At 45.8% G+C, this 20990-nt stretch overlaps 1 protein-coding gene across 1 annotated transcript in view; it reads left to right on the top strand.

Moving 5' to 3' along the window:
• FBXW11 (F-box and WD repeat domain containing 11) overlaps positions 1-20064 on the top strand; it is a 104690-nt gene extending 84626 nt beyond the window's left edge. The window contains exons 6-13 of the mRNA XM_081093514.1: positions 1960-2097; positions 4904-5022; positions 6645-6894; positions 9985-10103; positions 11963-12073; positions 12879-12957; positions 13959-14144; positions 17769-20064. Coding sequence (XP_080949640.1) covers positions 1960-2097; positions 4904-5022; positions 6645-6894; positions 9985-10103; positions 11963-12073; positions 12879-12957; positions 13959-14120 — 978 coding nt within the window. The 3' untranslated portion in view covers positions 14121-14144; positions 17769-20064. The remainder of the gene's footprint in view (positions 1-1959; positions 2098-4903; positions 5023-6644; positions 6895-9984; positions 10104-11962; positions 12074-12878; positions 12958-13958; positions 14145-17768) is intronic.
• The last annotated feature ends 926 nt before the right edge of the window (positions 20065-20990 follow it).

The raw sequence follows: 20990 nt of genomic DNA, 5'->3' as shown, positions 1-20990 counted from the left end.
ACCGTATAGTATAGCCTCACCCCAGCTCCTTTCTGTGGTGTGGCTTTAGGCACAAAGATTATAACCAAGTTGCCCAGTCTTAGAAAGCGTTATAGAGTAAAGGGAGAACGTAACATGCAGGAAATTCTTTTGGGTTTGAGGAGCCCCCCACTCCCTTTTTAAAAAAACTGTTTTCCAAATTCCCACGTGATGGTAAATGTGCTTTTTCATCCATTGAAATATAGAGCAACAAAGCTACGTATTGATTCAATAATATTTTAAAAATTGTGTATATTTTAAACTAAGAACAGCTATATGAATTTTTAAAATAACACCTGGGTGGGTGTGTGTGTGTGTGTGTGTGTGTGTGTGTGTGTGAAAGAGAGAGAGAGAGAGAGAGAGAGAGAGAGAGAGAGAGAGAGATATGTTACATATTCATCTCTGGAATACTTGGGGGGGGGGAGAGAGAGAGAGAGAGAGAGAGAGAGAGAGAGAGAGAGAGAGAGAGAGAGGAGAGAGAGAGAGAGAGAGGTTACATATTCATCTCTGGAATACTTGGGTTCATATGGAGTAATGCATTCTGCCACAGCTCTGAGCCCATGGGGTGTAGCCTGAACACGGTAACCACTGCTGGGAGTCACTGGCCATGGATAAGGCTTGTTGCCAGTACACCTGCCTCCTAGTCAGCATTGTCCTGGTCTGCTTTAGCATGCCGAGGTGGCTCAGTCACATCTGAAAAGACACGATTTCTCTAAATGATTCCAAGCACTGAGTTCAGGGTAAGAAATTCTTTATCTTCTGGGCCCCCTTTTTAAAAGGTTGCTTACACAGATAGAACTGTTGTCTACCTTGATAGCAGTGGCAGAAGTTTGGTTTGGGCATGTGCTCTTATGTCTGACACTTTACAAACTCACTAGAGGTGATGCTGCCGGCTCAGGATTGGTTGCCTCCCGCATGCACTCCTACTGGGGCTGGGGAACCTGCAGCTGAGGTATGTGCCCTTGACCAGGAATCGAACCCACGATCCTTTGGTCTGCAGGCTGACGCTATAACCACTGAGCCACACCAGCCAGGGCTGCATATCTTAGCGGGAAAAGCGTGGACTTAGAGTCAGGAAGAATGGGTGTGATTTCCAGCTCATCCCATTACTAGTTTTATGGGCTCAAGCAAATTAAACTCCTTCCTTGTTTAAAAAAGGGAAATAATAAGAATTTCCTTCCAAGGCCAATTCGTGGATCATTTAACCAAATAAACATGTTTGGAGTATACCCAGTTCCAGATCCTGTGCCCAGGTCCTGGCGCAGTGCCGCTCTTGAAAGCAGAGTGCTTCCTGTTGATCATTTAGTGCCTAGGGCCTAGCACAGCTAGTACCTGGAATACACTGGCCTGTTGGTAAGTGCGGCGTGAATGATGAAAGATGAGAGCTCAGGGCTGCAATGTGCCGTTCTTGTTTGAAGGAGCTTCAGCCTGGTGGAAGATTAAAAATGGAAAACATGCATTTTCTCGATAATAGTTGGCCTGTAGTAGCTTTCAATATCTTTTCTCAATGATCAAGACGATGCTTTGGATGGATACACAGATTTCTCAGTATAAGCTTAATATTGTTGGGGTCTTCCGCCAAATATTTTAATTGGTATTAGAGAGGGACCCAATGGGTTACTATTTATTTGTATGTTTTGGATGCAAATGGCATTCTTGAAACATTCCGAGTTCTGTCTAGGCCTTTTTCTTTTTTTTAACATCCAACCCAAACTCATTGGAAATCCTGTGATGGTTGCCAGAAGGGCAGGGAACATTTGAGAAAAAACATTGTTGGGCTAATGTCTTACTTGGAAAAGAACATGATTCCTATCCACAGACAGTTACGCAAACCAAGATGGGTAGCGGTGGTATGCCGTTTCTGGAAGCAATGCCAGAGCCTGAAGCCTAATAGAATAGTTGATTCACAAAAACTCATTTGTTGCCTCCTTTCTCCCCCAGACTATAGAATCTAACTGGCGGTGTGGACGACACAACTTGCAGAGGATTCAGTGCCGCTCTGAGAATAGTAAAGGTGTCTACTGTTTACAGTACGATGATGAAAAGATTATCAGTGGGCTACGAGACAATTCTATTAAGGTGAATAACTATTTTGTATGCGTTATCTGTAGAATTGTGATCACACGTTAGACACTAGAAGTGACAATCTCTTCATTTATTCCAGACTGTGGTTCTAGAGAACTAGAAGCAGAGCATTTTCCTGCATTCATACTAGACCCCTGGGTTCTCTCACTTCCTACCCTTCTCTACGCACATGTATGTTCTATATTCTGTATTAGGGCACCTGGGAAAAATACCTCAGTAGTCCAGGGCTCTTGATGACTGTGTGTGCTAGCGAAAGTGTTGCTAATTTGCCTGGAAATCAGTCATTACCTTTTATGACTTCTGAGAAAGGCTCAGATGATAACACAGAAGAATGATAGAGCAATTTAGATTGCCTTTCAATAGATAAGCTGGATTATAGCTGTGTTTAATGTTGGGCGGCTGATCTGACAGCTTTTGTTTTACATTGTTTATAGCTTATTTTCTCATTTAAGGAAACACTGCAGGGTTGTTGGGTGTTGTTTTTAGTTCTGATTTATCTACAGGAAAATGCACTTGTTTTGGTGTGAAGCTGTTTGACAGCAGAAGTAATTGTGTAACCACAACAATATGCAAGATCCAGAACAGTTTCACCCTCCCCAGACGTTCCCTTGTCCTGCCCTTTGTGTCTGACTCTTCCCATTCTTCCCCTAGGCCCATGGTCGGCAAACTGCGGCTCTTTGGCCCCTTGAGTGTGGCTCTTCCTAAGCCTTAGGAGTACCCTAATTAAGTTAATAACAATGTACCTACCTATATAGTTTAAGTTTAAAAAATTTGGCTCTCAAAAGAAATTCCAATCGTTGTACTGTTGATATTTGGCTCTGTTGACTAATGAGTTTGCCGATCACTGCCCTAGGCACTGGCCACCGTTGGTGTTTCTGTCCCTGTAATTTTGCCTTTTCAGGAATATCCTCTAAGTGGACTACAGAGTGTATAACCTTTTGAGTGTGGCTTCTTACACCTGGCGTAGCGCATTGGAGTTCCATGTGCGTTGCTGCACTTAGTGGTGGTTGATTGCTTGTCATTGCGGGTGGGGCTCCATTTTGTGGGCGTATCGCAGTGAGCTTATCCATTTACCTGGTGAAGGGCATTGCGTGTCTCGTTTCTCACAGTTATGAGGAAAGTCACCGTAAACATGCAGGTACGTTTGTGAGAGCGTAAGTGTTCACTTCATCTGAGGAAAATCCTAGGAGTGAGATTGCCGACTCAGATGCTAAGTGTGATGTTTTACTTGCTAAGGAACTGCTGAGCGGTTTTCCTTCCGGCAGCGCTGTGGGAGGTCCTTTGCTCTGCTCCTGTCAGCGCTTGGCGGCCTCACTTTCTGACATTAGCCCTTCTCATAGGTGTGTGTCCGCCTCGTTTTACTTGCCCAGTGGCTGATGAGAATGAGCATCTTCTCGCTTATTGGTGCTCTTTTGCCATCCATCTATTCATTGGTAAAGTTTCTGTTCAGATCTTTTCTCTCTCTTTTATTTTTTTCCTCTCTCTTTTAAATGGGTTTTTTGACTTCATATTGAGTTTTGAGAGTTCTTTACATATTCTGCATGCAAGTCCTTGTCAGATATATTTTGCAAATATTTTCTTACAATCAGGGACTTACCTTTTCATTTTCTTAATGATAGATTTTAATTTTGATGAAATCCAGTTTTATCAATTTTTTTCTCTTATGAATCGTGCTAAGAAGTCTTCCACTGAGCTTTTTGAATCTGTAAATTTATATATTTCAGTCACCAAATTTCAGAAGTTTTTGGCTCTTGCCTTTTCAAATATCTTTTCTTCAGCAGTAGTTTGTTTCTTTGCTGAGAGTGTCTCTCTTGTCATTCACATCGAACATGTTACTGTGCCTCATGAGAAGAGTTACAGTAGCTGCTTGGAAGTCTTGGCTGTGACATCTGGGTGATCTCCAGCCTGTTGTTTGTGGTTGATTGTCTCTTCCCCTGAGAATCCATCACTTTGCTTGGTGTTTGTAAGATACTAATTTTGGATTGTAGCTTGGACAGTATGGTGTTACATTGTGAAGACTTTGCAGCCTGTTACAAGCCTCTGGAGAAAATGTCTGGGTGTGATTGAAGCAGGTGGTTAACCTCGTTAGCCTCAGAACACGAACTGAATTTCGTTGTGACTTCAGCAGAGAGGGAGTTAGAAGGTTGGGAAGGATTCAAATATCTTCTCTGCTTCTCAAAGCCTTTATCACTTACCACTGGGGTCTGTCTTGGGCTTGCACTACCCAGAGTTTGGTCTGAGACTTCAGCAGCAGCTTCGTATCAGTTCACTTCTCACAGCCTTGCTGCGCTGTGTAGTCTGTCCTGTGTATGCACAGCTCCATGCGTGGTGGATTAAAGGGCCCTTTCTTTCCAGATCTTTTTTCTTTTGGATTTCCCTATCTTCTGCCCACAGGGATCCTTTTTCTCTTTTACTCTGGCTAGAAAATGGGGTTTCTCTTGGAATTTTAGTTACCTGTGCCACTGCTCTGTGGTGCGTCTTCATGACAGGGGCCTGTTCTTGAAGCGAAGCCACGTGCGAAGAGGGGAAAATGGGGCCTCCACACATGCTTTGGCCCCAGGGATCCCTTTCTCCACTCCTCTGTCTAGAAAGAAGGGTTTCGCTCAAAGTTGAACGGCCTCTGCTGCTAGTTCACGTGCAGCCCCCGACCCAGGGAAGTTACTCAGTGCTGCCTCTTTCCCTCCTGCATGTCCCACCTGTTTGATGGTTAACTCCCTTATTTGCTGTAACAGGTTTGTTTTATTTTATGATTCAAGAAATAAGGTGAGACAGAAACACTGATCTGATCTTATCTCAATAGATTTGGGACAAAACCAGCCTGGAATGTTTGAAAGTGTTGACGGGGCACACGGGCTCCGTCCTTTGTCTGCAGTATGATGAACGTGTCATTGTGACCGGCTCCTCGGACTCCACAGTGAGGTGAGTGCGTGGCTCGGCGGTCTGAGCCTGAGCTCCTCCCAGGAGCAGACAGAGCCGCACCTCCTCCCCGTATGCTCTGTGTGCTGCATTCAGGACCACTTTGGGTGTGGGTGTAGCTGCATTTTGGGAAGTAGGTCCTGTCCCCGTCGCCACATAGTATAGAGATGGCACCATGCTTTCCTACAGAGCACACTGCCTGCTGCCGGCCGGCTCCCCCCGGGGCCGTGCTCCAGAGCAGAGAGGAGGCAGGAGCTCCCCGAGGGGCAGTGGTGGGAATAGCTTACAAAGTCTGAAAGAGTCAGCAACAGCTGTTTGCGGAACCTTTCCAGGGCGACAGAGAGTGCTAGGTGTTTTGTGGACTCTTATCCTATTGAATTCTCACATCAACCTTTCTAGTAGGTAGATACTGTCTTCTTTATTTGTAGATGTACAAGGAAACAGATCAGAGAGGTTAAGCAATTTGCTCAGAGTCACATAGTTAATCTGAACTTTGGATTTATATCATTTAAGACTGTCTTTATATTGCGTAGACTTTCCAGTAATGGCAACACTTGTTTTCAGATGCCACCCCCGGGGCAGAGTGACGAGGCTGGTAATGGCAGTGCTTCCTCTCAGAAGGGAAGTGGTGATTGCTGGTTGGAAGTTGGGAGAGTAGAAAGGAAACGTGTTGGGATCCACTCCTAAACCACTGGGACAAGGACATTTCCACACCCAGTGGCTGTGGGCTGGGGGTGGGAGGGCTCATCAGGGGAAAGCCCTGGCTGCGGCTGGTGGCTGGGGAAGCACGCCCTCTGAGGGGAGGGCACAGCTCTCCTACGGACTGGAAGTCGTGGCATCTCATCCATCCCACACCATCTCTCATCCAGCAACTTCGAGTCAGAGACTGGAAGAGGATGTGTCCCAGAGACACCCAAGGGACTGGAGCAGCTACCTGATGCCTAGTGTCCTCTCCCTGGCCCGTGCTTCCAGGCCCGTTTCTGCTGTAGGTCACGTTTCAGCCTGAGAAGCCTGAGTTTTTCCTCCTGCTCTGCATCAGCTTGACCTCTTGGGAGACCGTGGCTACAGAAAAGCTATGATGTGAAAGGGCTGCCCCTAAGCACCCCATATCTCAAGGGTGAACCAACTGGGAGACACTGGCTTTGTCCATAAAGCCATTGGGTGAATAGATGGTTGTGAGATTGATGAGACTCCATGACTTACAGTCCATTAGGTTCAAGGCCTCTCAAAGGTCAAAAAGAACCTTAACTGTCCTCAGCTCTCCATCCACCAAGCCCCTTCCCCGTCATCTCAGACTCACTGCAACGCCCACTTATTTAATAGAAAAGAGTCATTTTTTTTTTTTTTACCATCAGTACAAACCTGCAGGCACAATCCATAAACACCCGACTGTGACATAAACCTACACCTGAGCCGAGCCAGACTTGGCCGCCTTCTCCTGAAACACTTCTCAGCAAACAGAGAAATTGCTTCTTTTAGCTGGTACTTAGGTGTCAGGTCCCAGTCACCAAATACAAGTCAAGTCCACACTCCCAGCCTGCTATAGGAATGGGCCCAGAGCGCCGGTGCACGCGCTCTCCCGGTTGTCTCCGTCGGTAAGCGCTGTGCGTTCTGTTCTCATCTAGAGTCTGGGATGTGAACACGGGCGAGGTTCTGAACACGTTGATCCACCACAATGAGGCTGTCCTGCACTTACGCTTCAGCAACGGACTGATGGTGACCTGCTCCAAGGACCGCTCCATCGCGGTGTGGGACATGGCTTCTGCCACCGACATCACTTTGCGCCGTGTCCTGGTTGGCCACCGCGCTGCTGTCAATGTGGTGGACTTCGATGACAAGTACATCGTGTCTGCCTCTGGTGACAGAACCATCAAAGTAAGTGTATCCGCTTCCTTCTGTCTCTTAGAATGGAGGGAGAGCAGGAGTGGCCACCCCAGCTGGTGCTTCTCAAGATCTTTATTCTCCTCCATTGCGCTTCGCAGCCCCTGAAGCCACCCCATTCTCCATGCTCCTTTAGTTATAGGACGGGAGGAGGAAAGGGTCATAGGACCAGGAAAGAGAGCAGTCCTCTATTTCGTGAAGTGACTTTGCCGGTGGCCTTTATAAGGGGACAAGAACTAACCTATTGAACATGTCCCATGTGCTCGGAGCTTGTACGTCACCACCTCGTGTCGCCCTCCTGGCACACTGTTGAGGAGGTATCGCTTCCCTTGTACGGATGTGGCTCAGTGAGTGAAGAACTACACCGGAGACCACGCAGCTGGCTAGCGGCAGAGCTGAGATTGGATTCAGTCACCTGATTGTGAGAGCCAAGGCCGTCATGCCGCAGACCTGGGCCGGCTGCTGGAGATGTGATGGGGATAGCACATGTCCCTGTCTTCAGAAAGCTCGGCATGCGGGCAGCAGACATGTGACAAGCAGTTGCTGTAGTCTAGGGTGACCCACAGGATCGATATCCATTTAATTTTTTAAAAATCTAGCTTTCTTAGGTTTTTATAACAATTTTATTAAAATAATTCACATACCGTGGGATTCATAATTTTAAAGTACACAGTTCAGTGGCCTTCAGTATATTTACAGTGTTGTGTAACCATAACTAGTTCCGGGACATTTTCAGTCGCCTCCTAAAGAGCTCAGACCCATTAGCAGTCAACCCCTCTTTCCTTCCCTCGTCCCTGGCTGCCTCGAGTCTACTTTCCGTCCATGGATTTGCTGTCTGGGCATTTCTTACAAATGGAGTCATACAATATGGGGCCTTTTGTGTCTGACTTCTTTCACTTAGTGTATTGCTATCCAGGTCCACCCATAGACATTGTACATGTAACAGTATTTCATTTCTTCTGATGACTGAATGAAATTTCATTGGATGGATGTGCCACATTTTGTTTATCCATTCATCAGTAGATGGGCATTTTTTGTTTATACATTATCTATTATGAATAATGCTGCCATAAACATTTGTGCAGACATATATTTTCAATTCTCTTGGGATGATAACTCTGTGTTTAAGTTTTGCCAAACGGTTTTCCAAAATGGCTACACCAGTTTACAATCTCACCAGCAATATATGAATATTTGAAGTTGGCTAAAAACCAACCAAACAAAAAAAAACCCCTTTTTATGACCTGCACTAAACAGCATTCTAGTATGTGCCACCCCACAGATCACAGCCTAGGTCACATCATACGTTAGGTTGTGTCAACAGCTAGGATTTGTATGAGGTAATTCACTCACTGCTCAGCCACACCATTGGTACAAGACCAGTGCCTGGAAGTCAAGAGGGCCTGGGCCTTAATCAGCGCTTGAATAATAGCAGCCTGGAGGAATTCTCCATATCGGGTCAGCACTTGGTATTGTCCGTCTTTTTATTACAGTTATCCTAGTGCAGCGGCTCTCAACCTGTGGGTCGCGACCCCTTTGGCGGTCGAACGACCCTTTCACAGGGGTCGCCTAAGACCGTCCTGCATATCAGATATTTACATTATGATTCATAACAGTAGCAACATTATAGTTATGAAGTAGCAACGAAAATAATTTTATGGTTGGGTCACAACATGAGGAACTGTATTTAAAGGGCCAGAAGGTTGAGAACCACTGTCCTAGTAGGTGTGTGGTGGTATCTCTATTAATTTTGTTTTCCATTTCCCTAATGCCTAATGAGGTTGAGCATCTTTTCATGTGCTTGTTGGCCATTTTTATGTCTTTGGAGAAACATCTATTTAAATCTTTTGTTCATTTAACAAATTGGATTATTTGTCTTTCTATTGTTCAGTTGCAGTAGTTCTTTATATGCTCTGATAATAAGGTCCTTAGATAAATATTTGCAAATATTTTATTTAATCTTGTGGGTTGTGTTTTCACTTTCCTTTTTTTAATGGTTTTACTTTCTTTCTTTTTTAAATATATTTTATTGATTTTTTACAGAGAGGAAGGGAGAGGGATAGAGAGATACACACATCCATGAGAGAGAAACATTGATCAGCTGCATCCTGCACACCCCCTCTTGGGGATGTGCCTGCAACCAAGGTACATGCCCTTGACCGGCATCGAACCCAGGACCCTTCAGTCCGCAGGCCGGCGCTCTTCCACTGAGCCAAAACCGGTCAGGGGGTTTTACTTTCTTGATAGTTGTTTTTGAAACATAGAACTATTTTAATTTTGATGAAGTGCATTTTATCAATTTTTTCCTTTTGTTGCTTGTGTTGTTACATCTAAGAAACCATTGCCTAATCCAGTGTCACAGAGATTTACTCCTGTGTTTTCTTCTAAGAACTTTATAGTTTGAGTCCTTACATCTTGGTCTTTGATCCATTTTGAATTAAATTTTTATGTATAGTGTGAGGTAGGGATTCAACTTCATTCTTTGCACGTGGATATCTAGTTAACCCATTCAACTACAAGTGCAGCTGGTAAAGTAATTCAGGCACTGTGCTCGCTCTGTGTCTCCTTATTTGGCTGGTAATGTGTGGCTATGAACATCTAAGTCTTGGAGATGGTTTCACAAAAGGGGGATTATTCATTCCACATTCATAATATTAGGAGTGATGTGTGGAAACAAATAGAGCTGTTCAAGAAACTATGCTGAGAAGAGGAGGGTGTGAAAGGTGGAGCTTGTTCAGATCTGTTACATTGGGTTTGACATGTCAGCTGGTGTAAACCATAAAATCTGGCCCGGGCTCTTCCCTCTGGGCAGCTGAGTGTCTGAACCCTCCAGGAGACGGTCTCTTTGTGAAGATCCCAAGGCTTGGAGACCTCACTGCCTCCCTTTGTATTTCATTCCAGTTTTATCACTCAGCAGCCAAGAAAGCTTGATTCTGTCTAATCTGGCCCCCCCACCCACCACCCCCCACCCCCAGCGCTGTCTCATAGTCAAGTAGTTTGATCCTTCCTGGAGCCCTGACTTTCTGAGAAAGGTATACTGTGCGGGGACTTTTCTGTACTCATTCTGTTGCTAATTTGTTACAGGTTTGGAGTACGAGTACCTGTGAATTTGTTCGTACTCTGAATGGGCACAAGCGAGGCATTGCCTGTCTCCAGTACAGGGACCGGCTGGTTGTTAGTGGATCATCAGATAACACCATCAGGTGGGTAGAAGCTTGGTGCCAACAGGGCGGGCGGGGTGGCTTCTGCCATAGTGTTGACTCATCTCCCACTCCGAAAGCTCCAAAGACGCAGAGGCTTTGGGATGCTTCAGATAAGAAAACTTTAACTTTTTATTCATCTGTTTGGCTCTCTCACTGACGTGGGTCAGCTGTCTTCTCCCAAGATTCCCCTGCTGCACAGGGCTTTGTGACCCTAGCTCCACGAGATCACCTAATGCAGGACACTCAGACAGAGCGCACGCCGCCAGCCTGCCCCGCTTGCCCTGCCTCAGCGCCTGCCTCCCTCCCCACTCGTGGGCGTACTTCCTGGCTCTCCCAGGACGGCGATACAGAATCATCCACTCCTGTTTGGTCATCTATTCATTTCCTTTTTTCTTCCCAACACTCAGTGTCTTTGCTTTCTAATAAATCTGACCATCCTTTATATCTTATTAGAGCTTGTCTTAAATATCTATTTAAGTATCCCAAGTCATTTCCCCCTGCCCCAGTTTATGCTATAGCAGTGTGTGTGTGTGTGTGTGTGTGTGTGTGTGTGTGTGTGTGTGTATCTCCAAATAATCTAATGTTTGGGCAAAATAAAGGTTGGGCTCGATTATTTGAGAAAGGGAGGGAGGGAAGGGAGAAAGGGCGGGGCTCTAACTGCTATCAGTTTTTTTTTTAAAGATTTTTAAAAAATTGATTTTTACAGAAAGAGGAAGGGAAGGGTGTGGGGTGGGGGCGGGGGCGGGGAGAGAGAGAGAGAGAGAGAGAGAGAGAGAGAGAGAGAGAGAGACAGACACATCAATGTGAGAGCAGAACATGTCTCTTGCTTGCGCCCTACTAGAGATTGAGCCTGCAACCCGGGCCTGTACCCTGACCAGGAACCAACCTGGCCACCTTTTAGTGCATTGGACAAAGCCCAAGCAGCTGAGCCACACGGGCCAGGGCTGCTCTAAGTCTTCTTTTAAGCTTTAAGATGTCATAAAAGTCACTTTAGTACTTGAATCTTGGTCCTGTTGTATTAATGGTGCTTTCTAGTAGCATTTCAGCAATAAACAATCCTTAGCGTCCTCATTGGAATCTCAGATTTTACAAAATAGCATGTGTATTGCACTGCAGTTCCCAGGAGGGAACCACTTTGGACTTGGTGGCAGTGCTCACAGTAGGTTCAAGAAGCCACCGTCACTGACACTGATGGAGAGATTGGCTGAGGGTGGCTGTGGTGAAATGTTCACTAGAAGTTCATTACAGAATTTATTTGCTACCTTTGTTTTGTGTGTGTTCCATTGCTGTGATTTCTTTTTGCAAATAATGCAGAAAAATCAATGATCATAGAAGCAAATTTTATTTCCAGAGCTGTTATCTGATTTATATACAGAAAAAAGGCTAACTGTGTATATTTATATACTGGGTTTGTATTTCCAAGGCACTGCATGTAGCTCATGAGTCTCCCACTTTGCCCTTGAATCTGGGCAGCCCCAGTATGCAGTACATCCCGAGACGGGGTCCCTGAGCTCGTCGGGAGACGGGGACCACCGTGCTGGTGCTCGCCTCCCTGGGCCTCGTGGACTCCGGGCTGGGAGTGCCTGTGGTGGAATTCTCTTATTTGTTTAGTAACATACGCATGTGATTTTAAAAGTTTCAAACTGTGTAAAAGGAAATATAATGAAAAGTAAGGCTTCCTCCCAAGTTAGTGCTTAAAAACACACCAATGGCCTAAGTGCACATTAATGTGTAGTGTGGGCTGGGAGTGAGATAGAAATAAGAATTCCAGAGGAGGGAAGTCATATGTGGACAGATACGAAGACCGTGCGGCCGGTGCGGTCACGTGCGAGGGTTTCACGGAGCTCTTTTCCTTCAAGGCTATGGGACATTGAATGTGGCGCCTGCTTAAGAGTCCTAGAGGGACATGAAGAGCTGGTGCGGTGCATCCGGTTCGACAACAAGAGGATTGTCAGCGGCGCCTATGACGGGTGGGTATTTCACATTGCAATGCTCTGCTGTGCCTGCGGCAGGAGGGAAAGGGCTGCCCCTCACGCAGCTGTGTGTGCAGGTCCTGGGCTGGGCAGGTTCTGTGTATGGAGGGTGGCAGTTGTTATTACACCACTTGGTCAAGTGAGGCCACTCAGGCCCCGGATCCCACAGCAGCAGAGCTCCGAGGCTCCTACACGTATGCCTGTCACCATTATTGTAAACCAGGAGTAGCTTAGGTTGTGCAGGAATTCCGTTCTTAGCCCTTACACCAGGCGTGGGGTCCCCTCCCCTCCCCCCAGTTTGCCCTTTTGGTGAATTGAACAGATCCTCTTTTAAAAGCTTCACGACTTTTTAAATGAGCAAATGGCAACTGTTAACCTTTCAAGATGACCTGCTATATACTTCACAAGTGGGTCAGGTGGTCTGTTTACACTCCTGTTGTTAACTGGGAGCATTTGCCTCGTTGGCAGAAAGGCATCCTTGGAATGTCACAGCCCCAGCTCCATCCGCAGCACCCACTCAGCCCTGAGGGCCCTGGTTAATGCCTTTGCTGACATAGAGGATCAAGTCAGGGGCTGAATTGAGATAACTGGAAGTAGTTTCTTGTCTCCCTTAAAAATACTTCTGTGCCATTCCCGCAAGTCTGGGACCGTGTGGTGGTTTGAATAACTTGTAAGAACGTAAGCATGCTCCCCATTAACGTTCCCAATGGGCAATTCAAAGGCACTCCGCTGTCGAGGAAACGCTTGACGGTATTTAAAATGTTTGCTTTTCCACTCATCGCAATCTCATTGTCCTTTCCAGGAAAATTAAAGTTTGGGACTTGCAAGCTGCTCTCGACCCGCGAGCCCCAGCAAGCACGCTGTGTTTGCGCACCTTGGTGGTAGGTGACCTGCCGACACGGGAAGAGGTTCCCTGAGCTGGGGGCCGGCCGCCTGCACAGAGCGCCTGGGTAGCACCAGGAAGCTGTGTCTTCAGAGAAAGGCGCCCTTCTGTTCATTGGTCTGGCCCACATCAGAGACTGACATTGACATTCCCATCGCAGCGAGCCCTCCCCTAAGGAGCTTTCCTACGGCCTGCGCTGTGAAGCAGGTTCCTCCTTTATGGGTGGACTGATCTCCTCGCAGAGCAAAACCTGGTTCCTGCCTGAGGTGTGGGGGTGTGCGTGTGGGTCCTTGGTTACGCTGCCCTTTTCAGACAGCACATTTTTGTACTGTTAGGGTGGAATTCCCCTCAGTCTGCATTCTGTGCATTACTGCTTTGACATACAGGAGCACTTTATTTTTATATGTTAATCTTATCTTTGCAGTTTTTCCAAGCACGTTATTTCTCATAGTCTGCTCACCTTTGTTGTATTTTTTGAGAGAGAGTTGCTTGAAAATACTGATATTTTCCCTATTTTCAATTGTTCTCCCTTTGATTTTTGTATCTTCCCTCCGGGCACTGACTGGAACATGCAGAACTGTAGTAGGGCCATTCTCATCTTGGTTTTCACGGGAATGCTTCTCCTATTTCACCATCAACTCTGACGTTGGCTGTGGTTGGAGTAGTCCCGGTCCCGTTCACACCACTCTCCTGGTCCTAGCTTGCACCATGTTCAAGAACGGGCATTGCACATTATCGCTCACCTTCCTGACCTTCTCAGGCCCGCTGTGCACGCTCACTGATGTGCTAATGGGCGGGGACCTGGGATACAGAGTCTGGTTAAAGGAAAGGCCGAGAAGGGGAAGCAGTGAGGGTGTGAGGGCGAGGACAGCACCCCGTGGGCTCGGGGGACTTGTTAGGAGCCTGGATACGGAGCTGCCTTCCCACCTGTGCCATCCCTGCTGGGGTTCTGAGGGACGGGAAGGCCTCACCTTCCTCATCCAGTGTTCTCTGTCACAGGAACATTCTGGACGTGTGTTTCGGCTACAGTTTGATGAATTTCAGATCATCAGCAGCTCTCACGATGACACTATTTTGATTTGGGATTTCTTAAATGTGCCTCCCAGTGCCCAGAATGAGACCCGTTCTCCCTCCAGAACATACACTTACATCTCCAGATAACAGTCTGCACTTTACCCGTTTCAGGTGAGTGCTCCTCCAGGTAATGCTGCTGATTGGAATCACCGTGGGGGGGGGGGGGGGGGGGGAGGGGAGAGGGGTGAGAATTGTGTGGCTTGGCTCCTTTCTCAGTGACAGGAACCAAGGTGAAATGCCAGTGAGTGCAGGTAGTCGCTTCAGCAAACGAAGACAAAACTCAGTAAGCAGTCGGAACAAACTGTCCAAACTGGCACTGCCAGCCACGACATCTGGGTCCCTCACCCAGACGGGTGCCCGGGTGTGCACGCCTCTCGCCCAGCCCTTCCGCCTCTGCTCGGCCTCTCGTGGGTTTTTAATCACGTTTGCTGAGGGGTGATTTCTGTAAAGCAGACTGTACTGTTTGACACGTTTTTACAAATGTGTGCATTTCTGCAGCTGCCTCCACAGTCAAGATAGAGACATTCCTGTGACCCCAGACAGTTCCCCGTGTCCTGACCTTACCCCAGACTTAGCCCCGCTGGCCTGCTCTCTCACTAGCCACAGCTCTCCACATGTAGCCCGGACGACTTGGGAACGGAATTTTAAATTATATTTTAATTGGATTTTTAATTATGTTTAATTGTACTTTATTTAAACTCATATTTAAATAGTTACATGAGGCTAGTGACTGTTTTTGGACCAGCGTAGTTTTATATTTAGCTTTTACATGTAGGTCTCTGTCCCAGTTAGAGTTACCATTGGTGTGTGGTGTGAGGTGAGGTGGTGGTTCTTGTTTTTACGCAGTTAGCTAGCTGTCCCGCGCTGAGTAAAGACGTTCCTCTTCCCACTGAATTGCTTTGGCACCTGGGTCCCAAAATCAGGTGACCACTGACTTGTACTCCTGTTTCTGGACTCTATTCTCTTGTGTGGCTGTGTGGCTCTCCTTTTGCCAATACCACATTATGTAATCAATCTTCCAACTTAAAAAAAAAACACTGTTTTAACTATTCTAGGCCCTTTAGGGTTTCACATTCAATTTGGAATTGGATTGTCAAATCCTGTGAAAATGGCTGCTGGGGTTATGATTAGGACTGCATTGACTCTAAAGATCATTTGGGGGAGAATTTTCATCTTAACACTTTATTGAGTCTTCCAACCCATAACACGGTATAGCTCTATTATTTAGGTCTTCTTCAGTTTCCTTAAGCAGTGTTTTGCAGTTTGTTTTCTATGGAAGTCTTGCACATGTTGTTAGACTTACTCCGTTCTTAATTTTTCCTTCTGTCAGCTGTGCATTCCCCTCCAGGCACCACTTTCCGGCAGCCAGCCTCTGCTGGTTTTCCCACGTGAAAAAGAACCTGGTCAGCAGTAGCTGTAGCTGAGCTTCTGCGGTGGATAGACTCAGGCGAGTCAGGGTGTCATAGAATAGCCTCAGGGCACCTGTGTTGTATCTTGGATATGTGTTTAAAGAGGCACATGATAAAATTCAAGACACCCCTAGTATGTCCTCTCCTACCCTTCACCCCCACCTGGCATATTTAATTGATGTAGAACATAGTAAACATTCATAAGTTGGACAACTTTTACATCTCACGTAAAAGGGTCCTGAACCAGATTCCTTTGGTTGAGGGATGAATAATGATCAGCAGTGCTGGCCTCTCACTGGCCGAGGCTGACGGAAACTGGTGGCACTGCTTCCAGGCCCTCCTCCCAGCCCTTGTAGGGACTAAGCAGCTGCCTTGTTATGCGCCACAATTACAAATCAATGGAAAAATCTTATCTGCTTTCTGAGCAGCACAAGCAACGAAACCTCAAATGTGTTTGTCTCTTCAAAGTGAATTACTTTTGACAACCTTGGCAGTCAACTTCATGGTTTTTATTGCTCTTTTCCAAATTCTTTTCACTTATTGTAACATGAAAAAAATTATTACCATGTGATACTGTAAGATTTATGCATAATAAGAAACACTACCCTAATGATGATTTAACCTTGCAGTAAAATATTCACCCCTAAAACATTAGGTAAGAGTGTTTCTATGTCAGGAAAGCTAGCAATAGATTTATTTGCCGAGTCATTTTTAAAAATCACTAACTCGTAAGAGCTAAAGAGGCAATAGCTCTCGTTTCTCTTATAACAAGACAATATAAGATCATTTAAGAAATTAAAAAACAGGTAAACCAAAAGATGAAAATAAAACCCTACTCATGGTTCACCATTGTTAACTCCTCTGTGTACATACTGTACATGTTTGTAAATGCTGTTTTTCTCTTTGTTGTGAAGTTATTGCATGCCTGAATTATATCATTCATAATGGCAAAATAATATTTGATTATCTGGATATGTCCTGTTCCCCACCCCCACCCTTTTAGCTTTTAGCCATTATAAAATAAAACACATTACTGATTTTTTTTGGGGGGGCTTAATCTTTGCCCATCCCTTTATTACCTTTGGATGTAATTCTAGAAATGTCTAGAGTGTCTGGATTAGAACGTGTGGCATTTATAGACTTCGGGTACGTACAGTCGTGTTGCCCTCCAGAGGAGTTCAGTTGTTTATACTCCCCCAGCAGCCTGTGAGAGGACCTGCTCATCTCTGGGCGTTCCTATAAAATGAATGCAGGGACTCCGAAATATCCTTTGTGGGGAGAGAGTGGCAAATGAATCTTGAATTCATTGAGAAAACTTATTTGAATTCTTGATCTTTATGAAAATTGACAACATTTTAGGAAAGTTCCCTTTAAAAAAGCAGACAAGCTAAAGAAACCACACTAACTCTAACATTCTCTCCCCCCCTCTCTCCTTCTCTCCGTGTACATGTATCTCTCTCTCTCTCTCTCTCTCTTTCTCTCTCTCTCTCTCTTCCCCAATAGAATTTTAGACCTAAAGGAGACTCTTAGATCTTCTAACCAATAGTTTAGTGCAGTGTTTGGAAAGGTTGTGACGCAATAGTGATTGTGAAATCATTTTAATGGAATTTGACTTTGACGAAATTTTGAATAGGAAATGCCAGCCTGCATTGTACACACTAATGATAAGCCTTGTTTCATGAATGTTCTGCTCTGGGGGGTGTGGGTGGGTGCGTATATCATTTATACACATGGATGAATGTAAAGGTTATGATTGAAATGTGCACTTGACTCAAAATCATGGTCAAACAATAAGAACCATTTAGTAGTCCTTTTCTCTACACTGTTGTCCTTTCATTAATGATTTATTTCCCAGAGAAGTGGTTTCTGATGATTAGCATTCTACTTAGAGCCCTTGCCTTATTTACTAGCTTTGCATATTTTGTTTCCCAATGACAGATAGTGCCTTCAGGAGGGCGGTGACAGGCCCTTGTAGGTTCTGATGCCATAAAAGATGATGCTAAATGTAAATCTGACATGAGCGTATTTGTGATGGGCATCCTTTTTAGCAGGAGCACTGAAAGAGGATGGGCTGTAGGGTCAGGTGTCCCTGTGAGCCCCCACTCCCTTAGTGACTACTGCGTGAACGGAGCCTTCGTGGTCCGACGAGGCGTGGGTACGAGTGAGTGTGATCCCTGGCATGTAGCACACTCACAACCGCTGCAGCTTGTTGCCTATTTGAAAACCAGTCATGTGTTGCGTGTGTACCAGGGTGTGTCTGTGGATGGGCTGTGCTGGATTAACCAGTGTCCCCATCCACACTTGCTTGCGTTTGTTTTCTTTCCAGGGTTTCCTATTTTTGAACTACTGGCTACATGGCTACCAAATGCCTAAGGAGTTCTTCACAGCTGAGTTACGAAGCTGGAATTGGTTCTAGAGACGCTGGGTAGATGCAAAGCAGCCAACAAGTACCGACATTTCTCACCTCCGGTTCCGGCCTCCGCTCTGAGAAGGGTACCTTAGCTTCACCGACTTCAAGTAGGACCGACTTCCTCCCCCATCAGTGAACAGATCTCATGCTTCAAATGTAAATTGGTCAGATAAAAGGAACATCCAGTCTGTTTTCCAGAAGTAAATCGTCAGAGAAGACTTGACCTCTAATTTATATTGCTTTGCACTTTGGTCTGCTACTAAGAAACAGCATTCTTTGGTGAGATTTTGGGTGCCAAACACCTACCCAGAATGACCAGGGCTTTCCTTTGCAGAAGTTTCCTTTTGACTGTCCACATCATTCTGAATTCTGACTTGTATTAGGAATATGTTGGACAATGGAAAAATTTCTCTGGATTGTTTTAGTAATATTTTTTGGATTCTACTTCCTTTCGGTATCATTTCTCTTAATTTAAAGAACTGTAAGCCAGTTATATTATCTCCCGACAGGTAATATAGCTCTTTTCTTTTATTAACTGTTCTTTGTACCCAACCCGCTCCTGATACTCGGTAGAGGAACACCTTTACACATGTGCTTGCCTCCTAATTTAAATACTGTACCCGCATGTAGATATGATGTACATAACAGTTTAACCTCAAGGTTGCTGGAGTCGGCCCCGTGCCTGAGACACTAATACAGAGTGTGTTCCCATGTAGCCATGGGCTGGGCTCAAGAAACCGATGCCAGGGTTACTGTGGATTCCCTAGACCCTCCTGCAGTATTCATACGGTGTTTTTATTTTGTCATTGTCGTGTGTGTGTGTGTGTGTGTGTGTGTGTGTGTGTGGTGTTTTAATGGGAATCTTGTTTTAAAATGTAATTTCTAAAGTTTAACACAGAATGTTTTCTTTGTGGTGTAGTATATACAATAGAGAGGTACCTGAGAATTTTTTTGTTCTTTTCCTCATAAGAACTCCTGAGTACTAGTGGTCCCTTCCCATGGTATTCATTGACTTCACTGTCAAAAACCAGGATTCTGTGCGTTAGTAACCCTGGGCAGGGAAGAACGGGAAGGCCCTACTGACGGGCCCCGGAAATCGTGCATCTGGCTCATGGGGACGGTGGCAGGCCCCGCGTGTGAGCTGGCGTCCGCGCACCAGGTCAGGCTGGTGCCGAGGCCTGTCGAGCGGAAGGTACTCCTACCTGGTGCAAAGCCTCAGACTCACCAAGCCCACCCGTCGCCTCCGGGGGCGTTTGCTGCTGTGGCCCCGGCAGGTTCACAGGCTCTCGAGTGCTCGGCAGCCGACTGCGAATGGCTCGATCATGCTGACTGCGTGGGAAGGACTGGAGCGCCCAGCTGGCGCTCCTCCCCTTGCTCCATACTAGGTTTTGATTTGCCCCTCGCCATTGTGTCCAAAGATCAAGGAACGTCAATAACATTTAAAGGACCAATAGAACCTCCTGGTGATGAAGCCTCTTCCCGTGGAAGCACACTACTCCGACAGAAGGTCCCTGGGCTCGGTGTCTTCGCGTGGGGAACGGTGTGGGGATCAACGCGTGTGTGATTTGTTTATCGGGTTGGCTTGGCTTTTCCTTTTTTTAATACATCCTTCCCTCCCACATTACTAAATTTCTGTTCTTGAGAAATTGAGCCTCAAAGTGTAAAAAAATTGCCTCCATTCATAAGGTAGATGTTGTAAGCTTGACAGAGGTTGTGAAAGTGATGTAACTGTTACCGCTCTTCATCTTAACAGCGCTCCTGGCGGACAGGCTGGGAGAGCCCGGGGCGGGGGCGGGGGCGGGGCGGGTGGGGCGGAGGCAGTTGTGAACGAATGGACTTTCTGTTGTTTTTGCATGTTTAATATAAAGTTCTTGTTCCTTGGGAGATCATGGCCTTTGAACATGCACACGACCTTTGAATTGTGCCTACCAAATTATAGCAGGGACTTTGGCAGCCAAGGAATCCTGACTCTCTGGGAGTATAGTCATAATTCCCAGCCGTACTCTGGACTTTATTTTGCTAACCCATAATTGAGCAACTGTAAATTACTGCTATATTAATGTTTGAAAGCACTGGTTTAGTCTAATTCTAACTTGTAATTAATTATGTTTGCCAATTATCTGTTTGAAATAAATTTGTGTCTGGACAGCTATTGAAACTGTTAAATTGTACAGATATTATTCATGACAGCTTTGTACTGTGGAATGTGCTTAATAAAAAACAAAAAGTTGACCTTTGTCCAATAAATTGCTAAGTAATGTCAATAAATCAAGTATGAGTATTATGCAGTACATCTAACCTGGCTTCATGCAACTGTTACTTCAGCTACTAATTCAAAGCCAATACTCTTAATAAAGTGTTGCAATGCTCTGATGTTCTGTTAAGAAATTTTTCAAGAAAAACACAAAAAGCAAACCTGTCATGTGCTATATTAGTAACTCAGTGACATACAATTAAAGTTTGCAGATTTAAAGAATCATCTGCTCTGTAAAATGAGATTGAAAGCAAATTGCTTTTGGCCTGAGAACGTGGATGACATCACACCAGCCCGTGCCTTGGGGGCTGTGCTGAGGGCTAATGGGAACCTCAGGAGCTGGGGCTGGTTCCGACCGCTCCCCAGCTGTCTGCTTCCCAACGTACTGAACAGTGGAGAGGTGGCCCCTGCCGTGTGCCCAGGGCCTCCCTGTGGGTGGATCTCTGGTTCCCGAAGAAGGGGGTGGAGGGGTGAGAAGGACACTTACAGCAGCAGCATCGGACGTGCAGTCGTGCGATTTTCACGTTGGCAGATTCACACGTCGTGGCTCGAGTTCTCAGTCAGAAAGAATACCGCCAGTGCCTGCAGGTTCTGCTCAAAAAGTCCTGAGAAGTAGGGAGAGCTCTCCGGGTAACTAGGTTCCCCCCATTAGTCAACTGAATTGGTACTGTGGACTTTGGGGATGAAATTAGAGTATTTCTATACAGTATTGCCCCCCACCCATTTTTTTTTAAGTTTTTAAAATTGATTTAGAGATAGAGGAAGGGGAGAGTGAAAGAGAAACTTGATTTGTTCCAATTATTTATGCATTCATTCATTGCTTCTTGTATGTGCCCTGACTGGGGATTGAACCCGTAACCGTGGTGTATCGGGACAATGCTCTA

Source organism: Myotis nattereri (assembly GCF_964212035.1).
Source record: "Myotis nattereri genome assembly, chromosome: 5".
In the NCBI taxonomy this organism is placed as follows: domain Eukaryota; kingdom Metazoa; phylum Chordata; class Mammalia; order Chiroptera; family Vespertilionidae; genus Myotis; species Myotis nattereri.
This window is presented reverse-complemented; position numbering and strand designations above follow the sequence as displayed.